General features: G+C 52.6%; 1 protein-coding gene across 12 annotated transcripts in view; it reads left to right on the plus strand.

Annotated features, from left to right (window-relative positions):
* The window catches only part of Rimbp2 (RIMS binding protein 2), a 201,945-nt gene that overhangs the window by 162,592 nt on the left and 22,086 nt on the right, over positions 1–17,267 (plus strand). For 3 of the 12 annotated variants that reach the window (XM_026408035.2, XM_026408029.2, XM_026408034.2), the window contains 6 exons: positions 575–759; positions 1,620–1,788; positions 3,212–3,315; positions 5,335–5,406; positions 7,281–7,415; positions 7,870–8,985. In XM_026408035.2, coding sequence (XP_026263820.1) covers positions 575–759; positions 1,620–1,788; positions 3,212–3,315; positions 5,335–5,406; positions 7,281–7,415; positions 7,870–7,893 — 689 coding nt within the window. In that variant the 3' untranslated portion in view covers positions 7,894–8,985. Of the gene's footprint in view, positions 1–574; positions 760–1,619; positions 1,789–3,211; positions 3,316–5,334; positions 5,407–7,280; positions 7,416–7,869; positions 10,627–10,675; positions 10,789–17,267 lie in introns of those variants that run through there. The other 9 variants (XM_026408023.2, XM_026408031.2, XM_026408030.2 and 6 more) reach the window with 6 other exon arrangements.

Raw genomic sequence — 17,267 nt, forward strand, 5'->3', positions numbered from 1 at the left:
TGACCTCTAGTGAGACATATGCATACCTAGTAATGCTTCAGAAAGGATTGAGTTTAAAAGCTGGGAGGGGGACAGAGCTGAACCCCTTTGGGCTGGGGAATCGTCCCGTCACAACGAGGAATACACTTGCTGCCCGCTGTCCACTGAGTAAAGTGAGCAGCTGGGTTCCCCACACCAAGCTCTGACGAAGCTCTGGATGTGTTGTAAGCTCTGTGCACTAGCCTCATGGCCCGTGGAGCATGCTGCCCCACAGGGGTCGCCACTGATGCACACGTGACCACCCACCCACTCTGGCTGTTCTCTCCGGTGGAGCCACCCAGGCAGCCCCTTCATCTCACTGCTTCCACACCAGTGTTCTGGCCAGGGCGAGGCTGTGTGGTAGAGCCACCGCCTCTGCCATGCCTCTGGACGTCCCCAGGTCCCTTGCTGCCTCCATGTTGAGCCCAGAATATTTTTCAAAGGACAGGAGCCAGGGCCTGGCCACCCCACCCCGGCTGAGCCCCACATCATGTGTAGTCGTGTCCCGAGTTGCAGGGTGGTCACCGGCCTCTGCTTTACCACCACATCCCCCCAGATGATTACGCCGGGCGCGACCGCCTCTCTCCAGACTTCTACGAGGAGTCGGAGACGGACCCTGGAGCCGAGGAGCCCCCAGCCCGCATCTTTGTGGCTCTGTTTGACTATGACCCACTCACCATGTCCCCAAACCCTGACGCTGCAGAGGAGGAACTTCCCTTCAAGGAAGGACAGATCATCAAGGTGGGGAGTCTGCTGGCTGCACAGTTGGGTGCTGCTGAGGTGGGCGCGGCCCAGAGCCAGCCATGAGCTGACCAGCCCTGGGCAGTGGCCTTTGGACTCTTTGGGGCCATCGGAAGGCTGGCCGGCCTGTGGCAGCCTTGCACATTGGGCAGGCCCTGTCTGCTTCACCTGGGCAGAGGGGACGGCCCCACTAGTTGCCTTGGAGGAGTGCATATGCCGGTGCACGGGGGGTTTTCCAAGCCGCCTGCCTGCTGGAGGCTAGTCTGAGCCCACATTTAGTTTAGATGACACTCGAAACCAGAAGAAAAGTATCACTGGGTCTTTTATTAGACTGATCAACAGAGTCAAAACAACATGAAGCACTCACCAGCGCCTGCTGCCGGTGGTTCCCACACACACCAGCCTCCCGTGCCTGAGCTCTAGATCCTCAGCCCAGGGCAGCTGAGAAACAAACCACAGGCCCAAAGTTTGGGACTTTGCAGTACACAAGGCCTAACCCAAGGGCAGAGTAGTGGGAGGGAGGGGGAGGAGGCCGAGGCAGGCAGAGGACCTGCCCCAGCAAGCAGACGCAGGGTGTGCCATTCCCACTCCGGTTCTGGAGAAGAGGAGGGGAGCAGTGTGGATCTGCAGGACCAGTGGGAGGGGAGGGCCCTGCTTGCCTGGCTCCACCCCTCCCTGGTCCTTCCACGCAGAGGGCCTCCAGTGCACACTCCCCCGGGGGGCTCAGGCGCTGTCCAAACCTGGAGGGGACACTGCATCTGGGGTCCAGCGTGTGTGTGGGGTTGTCTTAGGTGACGTGGTGCGGGGGCTGGGGCATTTCTGGGCCACCCCGACAGGTGCTCTGCCTCTCCATGCTCCAGGTCTACGGAGACAAAGACGCAGATGGCTTCTACCGAGGGGAGACCTGCGCCCGGCTCGGCCTCATTCCCTGCAACATGGTCTCCGAGATCCAAGCTGATGACGAGGAGATGACTGACCAGCTGCTAAGACAAGGCTTCCTGCCCCTGAGCACGCCCGTGGAGAAAATAGGTGAGTGCGGCCCTGTATGGCCTCAGGCTGGGGGCAGCCACGCACTACTGGACGTGCCCAGGCCTCGGGGCCATCATGCCGATTTTTCTTGGGCAGAACCCACTCTACAAACCAGGGTCGCAGTGGTGCTGCCTGCTCGAGGGACACACATGCTCCCCAATACCTGTGCACACACAGGTGGCCCTCTGGAGAGGAAGTGCACCCTGCCGGCTGCTCCCCTCCCTCCCCCTGCGGTTTAGGTCTTATGCCTGTAAAGCCCGGAGCCTGTGGTATTCTTCTCAGCAGCCAGGACCCCATGAAAGCTCATGTTCACAGGTCACACCAGGAAGCAGAGGAGCAGCTGTTCTAGGTGGGGCACCAGGGTCAGCCTGTCCATGGTGCATTTCTAAGCACAGGGAGTCTGGGCCTCTCATCCTCTGCTGGGTTTGCTCATCCAAAGGCCTGTGAGGGACTTGCCCATCAGTCTGGGCATACCTCCCTCCTCCCTGCCTGGGAGCCAGGCTGCAGCAGCATAGAGGAGTGGGCAAGGCTACGGCCAGCAAGTGGGAGGGCAGCGCACCATGCTCCGTCCTCTTCCCCTGGTTGAAAGGCCTCCCTTGGTCCACACAGCTGTGGAGAGAAAGGTCCATTTGATGCCATCTGAATTTAAGGTTTGAAAATTCACAACTTCTGAATTAACTTCTAAATCAGAATTCAATGGTCCAAAGATCATACATAATTTTAAGGATGATCACAAAATTAATGCCAAAAAAGGTTGAATCTGTTTTCATGGCCTCAAGATGGCCCCCCCAATAGTTGAGGCTGAGCGTGAGGCCCGGGCTCCCTCTCAGGGTCGTGGTCTTCTTCCCTGGCTTACCCATGACTCTGGCAGAGACAGGATGGCCCCACCCTCCCCGAGCCAGTCTAGCAGGCGCTCTATGGAGGGACTCACTTGGTCTGTGACATCATGATGTCAGATGTCTGTCTTTTCCCTTCTCCCACATGCTGCTGGACAAGGGAACCGAGCCGAGATGTACACTGGCCCAATGACACTGGCAAAGCCATCCTTGGAGGACGGCCAACTTCTAACTTGGTTGTGCTGAGCTTGTGGGTCTTCCCCAGAGCAGCCTCCAGCCTTCCCTCTGCCCTCTGAGCCTCCCCATCCCGAGCTGGCCATGACACTGGACTCACTCCCAAGGTGGCTCCTGCCAGGAGCACCCACCCTAGAGCCAAAGTAGAAGGAGTGGGTCCAGGACAAGGGTGGCATGCTGGACTGCTTGAAGAGGACAGCTCCAGGACTGGGCCCCAGAGGGTGTGGTCCCATGGGCCAGTGAGATGCGGGGACACACCTGCTAAGATGCCCTCCCAACACTGTGGAACATTGTGCTAGCAGGTGTTCTGAGGTGACATCGTGACAGATTTCTTCTTCCTCTGTGGCTTGCAGAGAGAAGTAGAAGAAGCAGCAGGCAGCGCCCCGTGTCCACAAGAAGAGTGGTGGCTCTGTACGACTATGATCCCCGGGAGAGCTCGCCCAACGTGGACGTCGAGGTAGGGCCAGCACTATGCACAGGGTCAGGAGGTCACCTGCCCCTCCAATAGGGACACCAGCCACAGACTTCCATGTCTACAAGAGCCACCAAAGGCAGGGCAACCAAGCCAGATGGGCAAATGTAGGAACAACAGACAAGAGAAGCCACGATGTTCTTAAGGAAAACATACAGCAAACCCCACAGTTATGTCAGACCCTATTGACACAGTAGCCCCTACAGACAGAGTGTCCCATAGCCATAATAGGCTCTAGAGCCACAGCAGGCCACAATAGACCCCTGTAGGCCTGGAAGCCTCATAGCCGCAGCAGACTCCATAATCACTGTAGCTCCATAGGCACCTTAGCTCCATGACCACAGAAGCCAACAGAGATGATCAGCCAACTCCATCACCACAGGTTCCCCAATGAGAGATGTCAGAATTCATAGCCACAACACCCCCAACCCACTGTAGTGCCCATAGCCACAACAGACTGGATGGACACAGCAGACCCCGTAGACAAGTAGCCCAGAAGGTCACTAGAACCCCTGTAGATCCCATAACCACAGCAGCCCCTGTAGCGTCAGTAACTCAATAACCACAGTGGCCTCAGAGCCACAGCAGACCCCATGGCCAAGTGGGTCACAAGTAACTTGCAAGGCCACAGTAACTTGCAAGGCTACTATAGCTGTCATAGCCACAGCAGACCCCATAGCATGGTAGTCCCCACAGCCATGGTAGCCCCCTAAGCACAGTTGCCCCATAGCCACAGCAGTTTACAAGGCCACTCTAGCCCCCTAGCCTCTGCAAACTCCATAGCCACAGTAGCCCTTATAGTCACCATAGCCCTTATAACCACAGTAGGCCCCATAACCATAATAGCCCCTATAACTACAGACACCCCCATAGACGCACAAGACCCCCAGGACACTGTCGTCCTCCATAGCCACCATAGTCCTTCCTGACCCTAGCAGCCCCAGGTTACGGCAGACCCCTTTGCCCATGCTCAACTGTGGTCCACAGGGAATTCCAGAGGGTAATCATCAGTGCCCGTGTTTCACAGTGCTGTGCCCAGTACAAGGTGAAAGCCAGTGTGTGGCTCCACCCACCTGGCACAGCCCTGCTGTGTGCCCCTGTTAAGAGCCACATTCACAGTGATGGATGCCACAGAACTCCTCTGTCAGGGTGCCAGGTGTGTGCACCACGCTTCCTCACAGGTGTGAGTGCAGCAGGACGCCTGGCCCGAGTGGGCCTGGGGACACTGCGGCTCCTGGCATTCGCTGAAGGTGCTGGAATGAAGGGGGCTGCTCTGCTTGACAAACCCCAGCCCAGGGCCAGGTACCCCTGTGCCATCCCCAAATGGCAATTTAGGGTGCACATTTCCTTTAGGAAAGAAAGAAAAGGTGCATGTGTCCACTGAGCTGAGGCCAAGCTACGGGAAAGCACATCCTGTGGGATCTGCCCTGCGAAGGAAGCACAGGTCCGGGTCCCGCCCCACACCAGGCACAGTCTGATTCCTCACCTTCATGTTTAGAAGTTGAATCTTGATGTATTTACTCATTTTTGGTATCCCCTACTGGGCTTGTCCCTCTGGTCCCCATTTCTGGGGTCAGAACATGTGAGACGGTTGATTCCTAAGGACAGGGGCCTGTGACTAGCATGTTTGTCTCTGGGCTGATGCACACAGGCACTGAGTTCCGTCCGTCATGGAGCAGGAGTCTTGATGCTCAGCGAGGTGTCTGTGTGGCCACCCTTGCTCACAGGAGTGCCCCACAATCAGTCCTCAGGGCCATATGGCCAGCTTTAAAGCTGTATCACCAGTGGGGAAGGAAGTGCTCTTGAAAGTCATCCAGGAACCAAAGCCCTGCAGACATTTTTTTCTAGGTGTAGAACTTTCTAGAAGACTGAGCAGGATCCTCCATTAGCTTTGTACTTGGCTTCCTTGTGTGATTGAAGGATGGTTCTCGGTAATATGAGCCACTTGTTTTCAAAAACAACTTCCTGTAACAAGATGCTGTGCATTTTATGTTCTCTCTGTAGGCTGAACTTACGTTTTGCACGGGAGATATTATCACTGTTTTTGGTGAAATCGATGAAGATGGATTTTATTATGTAAGTGTTTCTAATCAAGAAGCACCACCTCTGGGCCGGGGTTGTGGCTCAGTGGTAGAGCATTTGTCTACCACATGTGAGGCCCTGGGTTCAATTCTCAGCACTGCATAAAAAAAGAAAGATATCTTGTCCATCTACAATTTAAAACAAGCACCTCCTCATTTACTTTGTGCCTCTTACAGCCTGTCTTCCCTTTCTCTCATCACTTTCAGGCAAGACGCATATGTTAGTGTTACTAGGAGCTGGAGAGCCTGCCCCACTTGCACGTAACAGAAAAGCTGGCTCTTCACTGCTTCTTGTTTGCTAATAATGGTATTTTCCATGTATCTAAACATAGACAAAATAAAAACATTCTATTTTCTGACATTTTAAAATTGTCACCATCCAAACATTTACATAATAATTTAGTTTTCTAGACTATCTATTTGTAGGTGGTAAATTAATCTTACAGAGAAAGTAAGAAACCAATAAGCAGAACTCAATAGGTGGATAAGATCCCCAAGGTCTTAGTGCTCCCCACCTGCCCTGCAGCTGACCTGTGGGCAGTCCAGATCCACAGGACCTCTCACGACCCGCCCCCTGCCACCTCACATGCTGGGTGCCTTCCTTTCCTGCCCCTGTGTTATTTCTCTAATATTCCCCCAGGGAGAGAAGGGAAGGGCTGCTAGGGGTAGGGTTCACCTCCTCCCTGAAGAGCCCATGGTCACCTAGGGGTATATGGTTATTTTTAAAGCATTGGATTTGATCTTCTGGCATTTTCTTCACAAGTTATGTCTGTGCTCCCTCTGCTGTGGCCTTTATTTTCAGGATTATTCTAGAGTTACTGATTGAGTTAAAGAGCTTCCCTTTTCTCTTTTCCTGGGCTCTGAAACAGATTGACATTGGAAAAACTATTACTAGAAGAAGATTAGATTCTGCTTAAAAATCTGTTAGGTCCACTGTCTCTTGAGGAATGTAGTTTACAAGCTTCGTTTGCTTTTCTGGTTCTTGAGCTGATTTTTAAAAAGGTACACACCTGTGTGAAAACACACCTTCCATTAGTTCAAGTGTGTGCACAGAATTGGACCTTCAGATGGCCTGTTGCTATCAACTGTGTCTTTGCATGGACAGAAGCTTTCAACCTCCACACAGCAGGGCCACTTCTGTCTCGTGAGGAAGCAGAGCTCCATGTTGTAGAGACCATCCTTTTAAGATGGGGTCTGGCTCTGTTGCCCATGCTGGCCTCGAGTGGTTCTCCTGCCTCAGTCCCCTCAGTGCTGGGGCCACCACACTGTTCTGAACTGAGTTTCGGCACTTGCAGGGCAGGTTGGTGTTTGGAGGTACTGGGAGAAGTGACAAGTAGGCTCCCAGCCCTATGTCCTGGTGTCCAGCGAGTAGCCGGACACATGCATAGGTATGTCAGAGGAGAAGGGCCTGGAAGGACGGGTGCCCCTCTGGAGCAGCCACCTGAGGAGATGCGTGCAGACTCCCGCCTGCCTTGTGGCCTGAGTCTGAGAACACATTCACCTGTGGGAGGGAGGGTAAGCCTGGCCCTCACTCTTCCTGCTCTGCTCCCAAGGGACATGTCCTCAGCCTGGGTCAGTGTTTCTGAGCTGTGGGACACTGCAGGCTCCTGAGGGGCCCCAGGGCCAGCCAGGCTGGAGACCCACTGAGGGAGACAAGCAGACCTGAGGGCCAGCTCAGGCCCACTCCTCCAGACCTCTCTGGAAGACGACCCTGCATTGAGCTCTTGCTAAGGCTGTCCCTGGGAGAGGCCACTATTGACAAGGATGAACCCATCTTGCTGTCCTGTGGGCCCCGTGCTCCCCTCATGAGAGTAAGAAGGGGGTCTGGGGGCAAGGTGGTTCTTCTGACCTCCCCGCCTCTGCTTCCAGGGGGAGCTCAATGGGCTGAAAGGCCTGGTGCCTTCCAACTTCCTGGAGGAAGTGCCTGAGGACGTGGAAGTCTACCTCTCCGACGCCCCGTCCCCCTACTCTCAAGACGCACCCCCGCGCTCCAAGGCCAAAAGGGTAAGCACCCCCCCCCCAGCCTCTTGGGCCCCGCCCCTGCCATGTGTGGATGATCATTCATGTTTCTGCATCTTGGGCCAAAAGCACACGCCCTGAATGCCTTCCTCTCTGCCCCTCCGTGGGGTCGGGCCTATCAGTGCTTGATCTTAAACCTTATATCACACAAAAGACCCCTGAAGTTCCCAAGGGTCCACCTTGACCCCAGGACGACCCTGCCCGACACGACAGGTGCACATTTCAGTTGCTGGAGTGAGGCCGGGACAGGGACGGTTGCCCGCCCTGGTCAGGAGCCCAGGCCTCCTAGGGAGGGTCAGAGGCCACTGCAGCACATCCGCTCAGAGGCCGCATTCACATTTAGTGTCTCATCTTTACTTTACATCATCACCGCGAGTTCTTATCTGTCATATTTTACGTCTATATCTTTATTTCTTTGTCATCTGCTTGGACACCGAAGAAGAGCGTTCATTTCACACCCTAATCAGGCATGTAGCCTTCACGTAAGTGAGCAGCCGGAGACACCTAGCGAGATGCCGACTTAAGCTACCTAACGGACCAGTGCGGTAGACTTAAGCTTCACTGTGGCCTAGAGAGGAAAGAAATATGTCTCAAAAAACACTGGACCTAAAGTGCTAGCACATCCCTCGGCCTCAGTTGTAAACAACTGAATTTGTAGTGAAACCAATCAGCTTTAATGATCATTTCCTGCTATTTTCATTAAGAGCATTTGAAAGGCCGACATTGGGAACATATTTCTTACAAGCCAGTTGTCTGTTTACATAGAATTCCAACGTCTGCTCTTCCTCAAAGCTGCATATTGCATTGTTAGCCACCCTTGGAAAAAGCACAAGCTAACCAGTACGTTTACCATAGGATTTTTCCTAAAAATAAAACCAAAAACAAACACCTCTAGTTCAAGATCAAGTAGATGAGTGGTGAACACAGGGGTGGTGCGGGCTCTGGCCTGAGCGCCAGAGACCACACCTCCACTGAGGAGCAAGCGTCGGCACAGACGCAGCCAGGCCTGGGTACCAATGCAATACCACGTTCCAGGGACGTGCAGCTCCGAGGGTTGCACTGGGGGCAGGAGACGCAACTTCAGGTGTGCTTTGGGATGCATCCCTAGGTGTTTCCATGAGGGCTAGACCTTGATTCTGAATCCAAGCAAGCTTGAAGCCCTTGGCTCCTGTCCTTTTCCTGCTGCACAGTGAGGCCTACTTAGTGGGGTCTGCTCTGGAGAGGTTGGGGAAGGAGTCATGCAATCCCAGGCATGCACCCAGCCGCAGAAAGTCACAAGTCAAAGTTGCCACCTGGCACATTGGAACAAAGCCCCGCCCTCCTAAGCACGGTTGATAAGCACCTGGAGTCTATAGAAACACTCCACAGGCCATATGCCGGTGACAGACGTGCAATTATGTGCGAACAATAGAAGCATAAATAAGGGCCTTTAAGCTTTCTTTGATTGTAATTAAGGTTCATTTTAGTTTTTTTTCTTTCAACCAGTGTGCCATCTCCAATGTTTCTACAGTATCCTAACTAATCCAAGAACGCACTCAACAGCATCAGGGTTTTATATAACCAAGTAGTTTCCAAATGCACCCAAACTCCCTGTAAGAACTTTTGTTTTTAAGATGACTGATGGGTACTTGGCCAACTTTGCTATCAATCTCATTTAAAGCACTTCCCTGCTTTTAGTCTGAATTCGGTCAATGTGACCCAGCTTTGTTTACCAAAGCGGTGGCCACCCTCTCCCAGTGCAGACACAGGAGGCTAACCACGCCAGACCTGTCAGGGTGCCCTGGGAGCGGGCGTGTGCCGCTCATAGCACATGCAGACTGAAGGCAGCGCGGGAGCCGGGGCGGTGCGCGGTACCGAGTGAATGGCTATTGTTGGCGCTCACGCACTCAAACTGTCACAATGTACCTACTAGGTTCCTCCTGAGGGTTCAGGGCCAACAAGGAGAGCTCCATCCCCCACAGCCCATCTCCATTCGGGGTCACCTACGTCATCTATGGGTTCTGGTGGTCCCGGGAAAGGCAGGGAAATGTCCTCAAGAAAGAAAAGGGGGCTTCTCTCCAAAGGCAAGACGCTGCTGGCGAGGCTGGGCGCGGTGAAATGACCCCTGTGCTGTGGACAGCCGCCGAGTCCCTGTGATTCTCTTTGATTCCAAACTAGGGTTCTCACGACTCAAGCACTTCCTAAAACACAATCTCCTCCCGACACCAGTAGAGAAATGCTCTTGCACCACCACCACCCTAAGCCACCGCGGGAGCAGAGGGGCTGTCGCCCCCTTTCCCGGCCTGAGTCTGGCTTGTGAAGCGGGGCGGGTGTCCTGCTGCCAAGCAGGGCCCTGGGCCGCCCGCTGCCCACCTGTAACCCAGCTCTGTGCATTTGTCATCTATCCTTAGAGGAACGAGGTCCAACTCTCCTCCCGTCCAAAGCGCTTTCCTCATAACCATAACTGTCACTTTCCTCGTCTGACTCGCCTTGATGTTCTGCCTTATGAACGCACATGGTCTGTATGTCCAATAAAACCGCATTGTCTACTGGTCTGTGTTGTCGTTCCTGGTCTGCACCCCCACCCTGGCCTGATGGCCAGGCCCATAGCTGTGTAGCTTCAGGTCCTGTCCCAGGCTTTCCCGGCAAGCCCGAGAACACAACGCCCACCCAGCAGGCATCCCAGAGCCAGGCATCCCAGAGCCAGGGCAGGAAAGCTCCTTTGTCTGGAAAAGCACTAGTGTCCGACCTGCCAGAAAGTGGCGATATTGGCTTCCAGTGTTATATTGTGGCATGTTTCTGTTACACTATTTGTCAAAAGGCCACACCCAAGCCCTCGACAGGGAGCTGCACACACATACAGCACCCACCCCACCCACTGGCCACACCAGAAAAAGCCACCTTCCCCCTGCCCGGAATAGCCGGTCCCCCCATCATTGGCATTTCAACAAGACTTACCCAGTTGCTGGCAGGTGTATTTGATGGTTACTATTTTGTAATTCTTGTCCACTTGTAAATTGTTTTTACTCTTTATACATACTTTTCAGACTGCCTTTCTTTTGTAATTTATGGAAGGTTTATAAATGAATGACAAAGCTTTCCCCATTGTGTCTTCAAAACTATCTTGTAAATTGTAACATAATAGTATGTAGTAGATTTATTCAAAGGAAATTGCTCTATGTGTGGTAAAGTACTGTGTGGGTGTGTGCATGTGTACAGCTAGTGTAAAATATTTTCTAGAAATAAAATTTGTTATTTTGTACAAGGCTGTTGACCGTCTGTGTGGACATTTCCCGTCATGGCACGACAGGCAAAGTCCTCTCTCCTCCATGCTCGGGAAGACGCTCGAGCCTCACTTTTCTGGGACTTTCTTCCAAAGGTAATGCTGACTTACATTTTGGGGTCCCCATCGAGTGCTGGTGCCCTTTCCATGGACAGGGGTCCCCATTGAGTGCTAGGGCCCTTTCCCTGGACAGGGGTCCTGGCACTGGTGCACCAAGGTACAGCCACAGTCAGGTGGGAGATGCTCCTGCTGGCAGAGGGCCGAGGAGAAGCCAGTCAGTGGAGTCCTGCTGTTCCTTGGCCACTTGGGATTGGCCACTTGGGAGCTGAGCACGACAGGAGGCAACTTCCCATACACAGGATTTCCCCAAGAGCCCTACTTACTATTTTCCAGGTACAAGGAATGGTTTGAACTAAGAGCTGAAACCAGCACACGGTAGCCAGGCGCTGCCATGTGGTTCCAAGGCAGTGAGGCCACATCTGATGCCCCAGAGGGCCACACAGTCTCCCATGACCGGCTGTGCCTTCCATCCTGGCTAGGGGCTCGCTGGGTGGTGCCAGGACGGCTTCTTTCCCCCTCACCCACATAGCCAGGATGTGTTTCTCCAAATCTTTGGGGAGATTTTCAAATTCCCTAAAATACAAACCTGTGGTCAGGCGCCATGTCCCAGTGAGCAGGACTTGGCTTGCTCCTAGTGGCTGTGGGTGCCAGTGTCCTGTAGAGGTGGCGCTGCATGAACAGCTTTGTCACATCCATCCCCTTCCCAGCCAACCCGCCTTGTCAGGGGACAAGAGAGCAGAGGTCTTGCTCTTGTTCTGTGACCTGCAGTCACCCCAGGACCCTGTGCCAGCTGGGGTGTGTCCTGTTAGGGGAGCTGACCTGCACCACGCACAGTGGAGAGCACGGCACGTTGGGCCTCCAGCGCTGCCCTGCCTCCCAGCTCTGAAGCCATCGTGGGCTTCAGGACAGGCCTGCTGACCCCCGATCCCACCCCAGAGCAGAGTGCTTCCACCCAGAATGCCCCCCCCCATTCTTGCCCTCGACCTTAAAGACAATTTTCACTGGATGGCCAACAATTATATCAAAGTTCCGGTTAATTTTATTATGACTTTCCTATCTACATTCAAGATTAAATAAATGAATTTGGGGGAAGTATTTTGAGTTACTGGGAATAGAACCCAGGCTTCATGCATTCTAGGTGAGTGCTCTACCACGGAGCCACATCCCCAGCCCTTCTTAAATAGTACTTTGAGCCAGAGCCTCACTAAGTCACCCAGGCTGGCCTGGAACCTGTCCTCCTGCCCAGTCCCGAGCTGCTTGGATTAGAGGAGCATCCTGCTCCCCCAAATTCCATTTTAAAATCACTTACCTAAAGATTTTCTATTCTATTGATGATACTTTCAAGTAGTGCACTTACCTATCTACTTAAAGAAAACTCAAAACTCCAGAATTATTCCTTATTTTGAAAAGTAACTATACTTAAAAATAAAAAACAAGAAAGAAAACAACCCCTGATATATCATCCTTCCAGAAACTTTTCACCTATTTCCTTCTGGGGCTCTGAGTGGGCGAGAAGGCTGGCAGGGGAGGGCTTGGCCTGGAAGCTCTGGTACCCAAGGGAAGCCTGCCAACAGGCTGCCACCCAGGACCAGACCTCAGCCCTTTGGCAGAGGGAAGGACAGACCACTGGTCAGCTGTGCTGGAAGCACATCAAGAGGAGGAAGACACACTTCTAAACATTTTCCATTTTGAAACAAGGTCCCCTTTGTGAGGAGTGCAGCTGCCCATGGGGCTGGTGGCTTATGAGCCTTCACAGGCTGTTCCTGTGGGCCGGGTTCTCGCTGCTTCCTGCAGCTGCTACACTGTGGTGAAGAGGGCCTGGGTCACCAGAATGAGATCTTAGGACAAAAACAGATGAATCCAAAGAAAGACGGTGAGTCAAGTGTGGAAATGAAATTAATATAAGAATCCAAAATAAATGTAGTCCAGGTGTGAAACCCTCCCTGGGTGGAGCTTTCTCCCTGCTGTCCTTTGGAAGCCCTGTGCAAGCACATCAGTCCGAGCTGGGAAGTAGCAAATGCAGTCCCCCCCCCTCCCTGGCCAAGGGACAGCCACGCTTCCCAGCCAAGGTAGCAGATCTGAAGGTGAAAATCCAGACAGGATGCAAGCCCCTGGCCAGGTAGGCTGGACCCCTCTGTGAGGTTTCTCCCACATGTGGCCACCCACTCTCCCTCCAGAGCAGGACAAGTATGTGTGACCCTCAGGTGAATCCCACATCTAGGAATCCAACTTAAAGAGGGATTCAGGAGGGTTTACCACCTCAGGCCCTATGACAACTTTATTTCAACAGTGATAACCATTAAATCAACAAAGAACACCCGGGGCAGCCTGGCTAATCAGGCCCAGTGCAGCCACTCGTCAGAATAGGACATCTCCCAAGACCCGAGCCAGGGAGCTGGCCACAGTGACAGGGAGGATGGGCGACAAGGAGGGGTACTGAAGCCACACCCACCCTGAGGGCAGCTGGACACATCTGCTCCCTTCTCCCTGGCAGCAGAGCTCCTACTCCATGGGTTGGTACCACAGCTGGGGTTTCTCATCTACCTCGATGCCCATCAGCGCTGCACAACTTGGTCTGCAGATTGTTTAGAAAAACTCACGTTAATAAGGCAGATGCCACCTCCGTTCCTTTGCTCACAAGCCCTTGCCTGATGGGGTTGGAGAATAGTTGGGTTTTTGATGGCAGGTGATGACCATCTCAGCTGCTCTGAATCTCCAGCGAGACACTGAAGACCATCCTGCCAGATGTTGGTCACAAGCTCTTTCTACCCTGGGGGGGGGGTGGGGTTGAGGCACCAGTGATAGCCACCACCACCTCACTGCCATTCCCTGCCCCAGGAGGCAGACTGGCAACCCAGGGCTCCCTGGCCACTCTTCCGCTGCTTGGCAAAGCGCTGCATTATGGCCTGTCAGTCTCCCTCCCCAGCAACCTCAGCAGGGAGGGGTGGGAGGGCCACTCATATGAAGGTGCAGCACCTCCGAGGAGCTCCGTGGGAGGGGCAAGGGCAGGCGGGTAAGACCTTTGGAGGTGCCCGTCGGGCACAGTTTCCATTGATGGCCCCTGGGCTGTGCAGGAGGGCTGCTGGGAAGGCGGGGGTGTCCGGTCGTCTGCAGGTCCCAGGGCAAGATTTTTACTGGGGGAGCAGGTGCTGCAGAATGTGGTCAGCAGAGGAAGGCCAGCAGCAGGCCAAGCCCAAGGCCTGCAGGTGACAGATGTGAGGCAGGAGGAGCCAAGGGCCATGACAACTGACCTCAAAGAAGGGTGGGAGCAGCAGCGGGAGAAGGCACAACAGCACTCCTCATGCAGGAGAACAAGCAGCCAGCGGTGGCCCTACCCTCAGCAATGCAGCAGCCTCCTGCCCCCACCCCAGGGCCCCAATGGCTGTGGCAGAGGTGAGGTCAGGATGGGTCAGGGTCTCCCAGGACGTAGCAGGACCAGAGCAGGCACCCTGTGCTGCTGGTCTAGTCTGCCTGCCTCTGGCCTGGCGGGATGTCACCCTTGTGGGTCACGGGGCCGGGCTCGGGGCTGCCCTGCCACGGCCTTCCCACGTAGCTCTGCTGCTCTCTCCCTTCCACTTTCTTTGCTTTGTTTTTAGGAATAAAATCTCAATTGCTGAATTTCAAGTTTTCTATTTTTAAAAAAGAATATTTAAAGTCAGAATTTCCTATGGCCATAGCTTTAGCCAATCGCTCACATTCTGACCTTATTCCCATGGCCATCCTGGCCTGTCCTGGAATTTCCTTGTTGACCCAAGGGTTATCCAGAAGTATCTTGTCTTAAAATATTTGGAAATTTCATAGTCGTCACCAATCCTATTTTAATTCTTCAGTGGTACAGAGCCCACACATCCTGCCCAGGACCTGCTCTGTGGCTCAGCAGGTCTCTGCCCTGGGGTCCTCCACACACGTGGGAAAGAATGCTGTTCCAGTTGCTGGCCACGTCAAGCAATGGGTCTTGAGATCTTCCCACATCCTTGCTGATTGGTTCTTCTCTCTCCTGTAATGTCAGTCTCTAGGGATGTGACGGTAAAGTCTCCAACAACCACAGGACATTGACCTGTCCCTCTGAGCAAACCTGCTAACTTTGGCCTTGCCTCATTAGAGACGTACACACAGGGCCACCGTCCTGTGCATGCTCACTCTGGCCATTGTGAGATGAAGTGCTTCTGGCTTGGGGCGCCCTGCAGGCCGCCCGCTCCCCAGGGTCATGGAGGTCGGCACTCAGGACGCTTCGCCCTCCACATCTCGTATGCAAAGTGTCTCAGGGAAACCAGAGAGGAGCCTTGGAAAGCCCATGGGCGGGCCTCTGTCACACAGTGCTCTGCTCACACCTGCTCAGTCTCGCTTTGTGGGCCTTTGATTTCATCTTTTCTTCATTTTTTTTTTGTGTGTGGGGGGCCTCATGCCCCGTCCTGAGCCGCATCCCCAGCCCCTCCTCACTGCCCTGGACCAGCAGGTGTCCTCCCCTCCTCACCATCAGCCTCGACTCTGTGCCTTCACAACTCCCTCACCAGCCACCTTGTACTCAGGGTCATTTTTAACTTAAACTTTTATCAAGTGTATAAGACATGGTCACTACTGCTGTAAGTGGACACCACGCTGGGCTCCTAGAGCCTGCACGGCTGCAGGATAAGGGTAGATGAACAGGTCCTGGGTCAGGTCCCATGAGAAAGTCTTTTTTTTTTTTTTGACCACATAAATCTTTAATGAGGTATAAGAATATATAACAATAGAGGTAACAACTTGCATAGGTGTTCAGAAAATGAACAGTTTTAAACCTAGTCATTTATGTTCCAGCTGTATTTTCATGAGAAAGTCTTGATTAGAACCAAGGGTATAGTGCCAGGTGGGAGAGCCAGCTGCCCATGTTCCAACGGGGCAGGTGAGGTCCCGTGACGACAGAGAGCAGGGGACACCTGAGACGAGACGACAAACATTTCAACAGGGGCAGCAGCCTTGTCTGGGCTTTGCCACAAAGCAGCACCTTAGCTTGGCCATCTGGACTGTGGCAAGTCTGCACCCTGCCTTGGAGGAACATGCCATTCCACCTCCCCAGTGGTTTGTAGGCACTTTTCCTGGAAAGGTGGGGAGAGGGCCTCTGCTCAAAGACATGCACGTGTGCAAGACACAGACACTGTTTTGAAATTCACTACACTTAAAGCTCAGGAATCAAAACATCAGGGACTGAGTGTCCATTTCACCCGTAGTATTGAGGACATGGAGCCGAGTAGCACCAGTACTCTAGGAAAGTGCCACCCACCCTCACCACAGCACCAGGATGCTGCAGCTCAACCTGCCTGCCGCTTCATAAAAACTGTTCCATTAGGAGCTCTGGATCTTGACGAAAGGGTGAACCAACCCTGGCGACTGAGAGGGGGATAGACAACAGAACTTCCCACGGACTTAGAAATAACAACAACAACAAAACACATTCCTAAATTAATTTGAGGGTCAAGAAAAATTGAACTGGAATTAAAACAAAATTGAGAGTGAAGTAGAGACAGAAAGTACAGCTGCAGGCAGAGGGAGCTCCAGGGCAGCCTCTGAGCTCTGCTGTGCCCGGGAACATTGCCAGCTGCAAGACAGAGGCACCAAGGAAAGAAGCCAGTGAGAGCAGAAGTCCACGGAGCGGAAATCACAAGACTGTCAGCACCTCTGCCAGGTCTGCACCCAGACTGAGAAAGGGACGTCCACCTGGAGAGACAGGCCACAACACAGAGGCATCAACAGCACTCCTCGTCAGAAAGAGGACAGGAATGTCAGTACCATTGTTGAAAGATGAAAATATCTGTCAATAAATTGGAAAATTCAGAAGAAATGGGAAAATTCCTGGGGAAAGTGTAAAGTAGTAATACTGATTATTAAAGAGTGGAAGCATGAAAAAATATTAGGAAGTGGAAGTAATAGTTAACATATTTTCCATGAGGAAAATCTCGGGTCCAGATAGACTTATAGGAGGAGAACACTCAAATATTCAAGGAAGAGGCCTTCTCAACCTTACAGGAAATCTGCCAGGAAATAAAAGGGCTACATCCTTCCAGCCATTTTAAGAGATGTACACCTGATTCCAAAAGCAAACAGAGACGGGAGGAGACAGAAACTTATGGGCCACTTCACTATGAACCCAGACCCTTCACACAAACATCTCAGCCAACAAAAGCCAATGGCATATAAAAGGATAAAAGCTAATCAAGTTAGTTTACCTCAGGAATGCAGGGATAATGTCACCTTTGAGGACCTTAAACTAACATATGCTACGCTAATAGACTAATATGTAAGGACCATAGGGTGTCTCAATAGATGCAGAAAATTTATTTAATAAAATTTAACACAAATTACTTGTAAAAATTCTTAGAAAATTATGAATAGAAGGAAATATTTTTAACTTGGTAGAGGGTATTCTTTAAAATTCACTAATGGATTCAATCCTAAATGAGGTAAAATCAGAAATACCCTTTTGAAAAGTAATAAGAAATAAAGCAAGAATTTCCACATTTACTCCTTTTCTATGATAT

Source organism: Urocitellus parryii, chromosome 3 (genome assembly GCF_045843805.1).
Source record: "Urocitellus parryii isolate mUroPar1 chromosome 3, mUroPar1.hap1, whole genome shotgun sequence".
Taxonomy (NCBI): Eukaryota; Metazoa; Chordata; class Mammalia; order Rodentia; family Sciuridae; genus Urocitellus; species Urocitellus parryii.